The 5,854-nt window shown below is 40.0% G+C and overlaps 1 protein-coding gene across 11 annotated transcripts in view; it reads right to left on the bottom strand.

Moving 5' to 3' along the window:
* Nucleotides 1-5,470, bottom strand: part of DLG1 (discs large MAGUK scaffold protein 1) — a 248,247-nt gene extending 242,777 nt beyond the window's left edge. For 6 of the 11 annotated variants that reach the window (XM_019651490.1, XM_019651499.1, XM_019651509.1 and 3 more), the window contains exons 1-3: nt 5,039-5,469; nt 4,517-4,566; nt 3,691-3,822 (exon numbers count right to left, since the gene is read on the bottom strand). In XM_019651490.1, the coding sequence (XP_019507035.1) occupies nt 3,691-3,822; nt 4,517-4,535 (151 nt within the window). In that variant the 5' untranslated portion in view covers nt 4,536-4,566; nt 5,039-5,469. Of the gene's footprint in view, nt 1-3,690; nt 3,823-4,516; nt 4,567-4,686; nt 4,730-5,038 lie in introns of those variants that run through there. The other 5 variants (XM_019651456.1, XM_019651484.1, XM_019651466.1 and 2 more) reach the window with 4 other exon arrangements.
* Nucleotides 5,471-5,854: the final 384 nt, after the last annotated feature.

The following is a 5,854-nucleotide window of genomic DNA, read 5'->3' as shown; positions in this document are numbered from 1 at the left end:
GGGAAGAGCGCAATGATGGTGCCAACTTGGGCCAGTGAAGCAACGTCCTCCACAACTAGACTGAAGATCAAAACGACAGCAACTTGTCTGTTCTCCTTCCCCCAATTCCCCAGCACTGTTCTCATCCCAATTCCCCAATAAAAAAGTTTGTATGCATTTTTTTTTGGCACCCACTGTATTTATAAGGGCTAGTGAAACTATCAGTTAACAGAATAGCAACAGATAAGTAGGAGCTAACAAATCTCAGAAATGGACAGTTATAACATAAGCCATCTTCACTTTGAAGCAAAACTAAAAAATAAAACAATGCATCAAAATAAGCTTGTTATATATATAGTAGATACAATATACAAATCACATGACTCAACTTACTCGAGTCTCTAAAGCCAGCCTGATATTGAGCCCAGGTTTTTCGCCTGTGCACAAGGAAAACAGATGAGTTCCCTGATCCCGTAAATACCCCAAGGGTCTAGACTGACATGAAATCTCTGAGGAATACCAAGGACATCTCAGATACCAGACAAACCTAAGAATCAGAAATGACCTCAAACCACTATGGATCTGAACACCTGAACTCTGACTATAATCAAACCATATCTAATCTACTTTACTCACAAAATTTTCAAATAAAGTATTTTAAAAATTAGAATATAAAATCAAATATATTAAGTTTTCAAATTGCTCTCACCTAAATCAGGGATTAAAATTAGGCCAACTTTACCGCACATTTATACAAAAATAATCGCCAGATGTTTTGGTAATAAATTTTTAACAAATGTATAGCTCATGGATTTTTTTTTAGCTATAACTTTAAATATTAAGCTCTAAAGAAACAACTTATCAGCTGAAACTCAAAAGTTAAAAAATCTTTTCTGCTTTCAATCATTTTTACATCTTCAAGCCATCCTTCAAGGACACTAGCAAGCATAAGAGCTAGAACAATGGTTGTCATATGTCATTGGATTAAGACTATAGATATTGAGGACATGAATTAGAAGATGCACCATTATTTCATGTGCCACTAGAATATAAAATCACTGCCAACATATATCAATTATAAAATGCATCCTAAATTCAAAAAAATATCAAAATATTTAAAAACTAGTATTTTACTGGGTTGTCAGAAAAGTCATGACGCATTTTTGCAACGAAAAACATGGAAAAAATACGTTATGACTTTTCTGACAACCCAACAGAACTGATGTACTACAATATGTACATGCTTGTTACTCTGAATAACCACCCCAAGGCACCAGAAATGTAATCTATCAACTACGGGGGGGGGGGGGGGGGAGTCAACATTTCTATAACAGCAAAACCCTAAACCCCACATGAACTTTTTTTAAATACATGAAAACAGTTAATACAAACTACCCGTTCAAAGAATCAATAAATAGTTGATACAGACTGAAAGTCCAAAGAAGTAACCAGATAATTCACTATACCCTAAGTAAATGATGTCCAAACTCAGGAGTCAAGAACCTAAGCACCAAATGATTTCTGAACAACTCAGGTTGTCAAGACCCATGTCTCCTTTAATCCAATGGTCCATAGGTAGCAGCTCAGAGGACGGAGTGCCACTGACTAAAGGGAAAAACAGTTAATCCAGGATTTTCCAGTACATGCTATAAAAACAACGGATTCTGGTTTGGTTTAGGGTGATTTACAGGTGTGTAAAGTACATTATCATACTGTTTCAAAAACAACGGTGCAGGTGCAGAGGAAAAAACATCTTAATGACCTAAAAATCTGCAGACTGAGGCAAGTAATAAAGGCTAATAAATTAACCCAATTTCAGCAAACACAAAAGAATGCATTTATTAATTTAGTAGTGTCAACAATTCAATTACAGGATATAAACATACAAACACCTCTACTAAGTTTACCTGTTTCAAAATTCCTAAAATCTACCACTTTCCATACACCAAAATCTGATACCACATCCCATAAAACATTAAAATATAAGTAAACCTAAATATCAAAATAAATTCACAACCAATGAAATTATACAGGACAAAGAAGATTCACAAAAATAAACTTAATTAGAAAACTATCAGAATTCAATTATGTATAAGAATAAACACATTCAAAGCAGGCAAGAGAGAATATGTAAAAAAATTTCTCCAAACATACCAAATCTACCTCTAGTCTATGGAGAAATCTAAGAATCATAGATTGTTTGGCTACTTCACAAACCAAAGTTGCAGACTCCACACAATGGAGGACTGCTGTATCTATCTAAGTCTACATCTATATGTAAATGAGGACATATTTTTTTCTAAACATTCCTAGGTTTAATGTTGACTTAGAAAACCAAACAACTAGAAATGATTTTTCCTTTTCTTTTTTGCTATTTTTTCAGAAGAATCCAATTTGATCACCCATTTGGACCTTAAACATTAGAGCTTAGAAATTAAAATGTAAAAAGTGTCCATCAGTTTAAACAAAAAAGGCAAAATGTTGATCATTTCTGAAGATGGGTGACAGGTATATATAGCAGTTCATTATACTGTTCTCTCTATTCTTGCATGTTTTTTTTTAAGTTGGTAATAATATATTTTTTTAATTGTTCAGTTGTTTTGAGTGGTCTTCTTTAAAATCTTCTTTAATTCTAAAACAAATTTAGTAGAAAGTATCAATTTACCAGTAAGTTATTTAACAGGGTACACTAAGTTAAAGGCAGTCCTTAAATCATATCAAAAGTTATTCTATCAACAGATAGGTGTAAGCCATATCTACTTGGAAGTTATTGAGGAAACAACTATAATGCAACGAAGCATATGTCCCATTTTAATGTTATATAGTCAATAACTAATAAAAAAAATATTTCATTCTTAGAATTAAAAGGGGCAAATTTTCTACTTCAGTGGATTGCACTTTTCCAGGCAACTGAAGAAGGCCAGGGACAGATCCCCTTGTTTTATATATTGGGGATTTGTTACAAAATATGAGATTTTGTTTTAAAATGGGATCTAACTACAATAGTTTGAAAAAAGGTTTAATAACCACTGTTACATTACACCCACATATTATAGCTAATACAGTGACCTAGAAAAGATTAAATGATTTGTATAATGTCATTCAATTAATGACAATGTCAGGAATAGAATTCAGGACTTTTAACTATTTGTCCAGTTCTCCTTTAAAACAATGCACCACCTCAAATTTAAGTTACAGTTAAGAATAAAAGTGTTTCAATTTTCTTGTCTATAAAATAAAATTGGACAAAATAATCTCTAAGACCATTTTCCAGGTCTAAAATTCCTACTCCAAGTTTAACAGAGGTCTATCAAGGTAATGAACGTTCTTAAACATAGCAAAACACATGAAACATTTTCAGGCACTCCAAAGCAATTCAAATCTAGAAACAAGCTAACCGTTATTCAATTGTTACCTTTTGGGTCCAGAAACATTTTTGCAACTACTCTCTCTTTTAACAGTTAATGCTAGGATATGAAATATTGTTTTCCAAGACCACTGAAATAATCACACCACAAGCTTTTTCAGCTCTTAGATATTTTGGGAAAGGATATTGGCCTATCAAAACATACAACTCACTGGATGTTCAAGTTACTGAATGCCTCACAGAGAACCAAGTACATCACTCTCTTAAGTTTTAAATAAACGACTTCAGAAGAGCATTAAACCTAGCTGACACATAATGGTCACAAATAAAATTTTAATTCCCACCTATTAAAGCCTGAAAGAGGTTGCTCTGAAATATGTTTATAACTCGTTCTATGGAACTTCTGAGTTGTCTGTCTTCAGTTTGGCTTAGTTTTGAACGATATTCCTCCAAAAGGTGCAATGCTCTCTGGGTATCTGAGAAGAAAAAGAGTATGATTTAAATCACATATTTACAAGACAGTATTACACACTAGCTATGTAGCAAATGATTCTGTAAGACATCTAAACAGTTCCCAAAATCCTCCTTCCTGGTCAATCGATACTACTATGTTCATGTATACACATATTCCCTAGAATGATCCACAAGTATTTAAATTTATGTCACAGTAGAAAAAGCAGGAAGGTTAGTAGTTTGTAATAAATGTGTACTGTTAGGTAGACAATAAAAGATAATTTGATCCAAGTATTAGTAACATAGTTTCAGCTGATATGCAAAAACAGATTATCTACAATTGGTTGTTATAATCCAAATCTTAAATGTTTCAAAACTAGCTCTTAGCCAGTATTCCACATTTGCTCACAAAATAGTGTTCAGTAAGAATGATATAAAGTGAAATATTAACACACCAATTCAGAGTTTGCGAAGATATTTCAGGGGGGGGAAATTGCCTCTATAGTAACTAGAGAGATGTCAAGGAAGAAAGTTTGACAAACATATAGGTGTTTCCATCTTCTGAATGACGTGAGGATTAGATTCCCTAAGTAGTAAGACTAGCACTATGCTGTCTCATCAGTTACACAAATATTTTTAAAACACAGCAATGAGAAAAAAAAAGTCATACAGAAAAGCAAGTGACATCCACAAGAGAGTTCCGAAATAAATTCTCACCTTGCTTCCGGACCGGCATTTTTCTCCAGAATCAGGAAGAGGGCACACACCTTTAAAAATACAAAACAGAAAGGAAAAAGAACTAAAGAAGAGCATAGAATCCCGGTGAAACTAGGATTTCCCCCTAAATCTCAAATGGAAAAACTCCCAGCCCTATTTGAAAAGCTCACCTGGCAAAGTTTTCCCAAGTGAAAGGAAGATCCTCAAAACCCAACAGTGTCAGTCAATCTAGAGCAGCTTTTACCTAGGGGTGGGTACCTCTGCAAATTAAGAGCAGGCAGAAGTCGGCTTCCAAATTGTCTTCGAAAGCTGCCCCCTCTCCAAAGGGCACTAAATGCCTAGACGTGGGGCCACCCCTCCCCCGGCATAAGTATGCATACTCCCCACCTGCTACTGGAGCGGGCTGGGGGAGGGGGCAGTGAAGAGGCGCTCCGACCCTTAGCCCCTAAGCCAGCAAAGGCTGTACAGCGCTCCGAGAAAGGACCAGCTGGACTGATCACACCGCCCTACCCGGGCCCCTACCTCTCGCTTGCCTTTCTCCTGGCTTGCTTCCTCCGGGCTACTCCAGCAGGGGCCGGACAGGGCAGCGGCCGCTCTCCACGACGCCCTGGTGCCCCACATGCACACCTCCGCGGGCCCCCACACCTGCGGCACCGCCACAAAGTTCCTGAGAGCGGCGTGCGCTCGGAGCTGGGGTGCGCTTCGGTCCAACTCGGGGCGGTTCCCCCGCCCGGCTCCGCTCCACGTCCCCCGCCCCGCCCGGGGCTCAAGGAGCTGAGCTGAGGGGGGTAAGGGAACGGGGGAGGAGCTCCCCTCGGCGGCCGCACCCCCACTGCCTCTTCCTCCTCCTCGGCCGCCGCCGCCGCCGCCTCCTCACTCGCCGCAGCCAACTAGCCCGCTCGCCCTCTTCCCTCCTAGCCGCCCCACCCCCGGAACCTCGCCTCCTTCGGCGCCCCCAACCGCTCTCCCCCCAAACTTTCCGCCAAGATGGCGGCCCCGGAGCTGGACTGCCGCGCCCCCACGTGACCGCTTTCCCGGAGCTCTCAGCCAATGGGAAGTGAGGAGGCGGCTCGCGCCGAGCCCGGGGCTCTCAGCGCTGCTACCTTTGGGTTGGAAAGGGGCGGGGGGCCGGGAGGGGGCTGGGGAACGGGGACGGGGACCGGGAGAGCATCCCAAGTGAACCCCCTCTCTTAAAGGGGTGCCACCGTAGAAGCTCTGAGGACAAAGGAGTGACACATAGACTCTACAGGTGGTCTGGGGTTGCCCTGGATGAGCCCGCCTCTACCTCGCCCTGGCCCACCGGTGTGTCCCCGCGGCCCTGAGCGAGTAGCGCGCCAG

The sequence above is a fragment of the Hipposideros armiger genome, unplaced genomic scaffold (genome assembly GCF_001890085.2).
Source record: "Hipposideros armiger isolate ML-2016 unplaced genomic scaffold, ASM189008v1 scaffold_8, whole genome shotgun sequence".
NCBI classification, from domain to species: Eukaryota; Metazoa; Chordata; class Mammalia; order Chiroptera; family Hipposideridae; genus Hipposideros; species Hipposideros armiger.
This window is presented reverse-complemented; position numbering and strand designations above follow the sequence as displayed.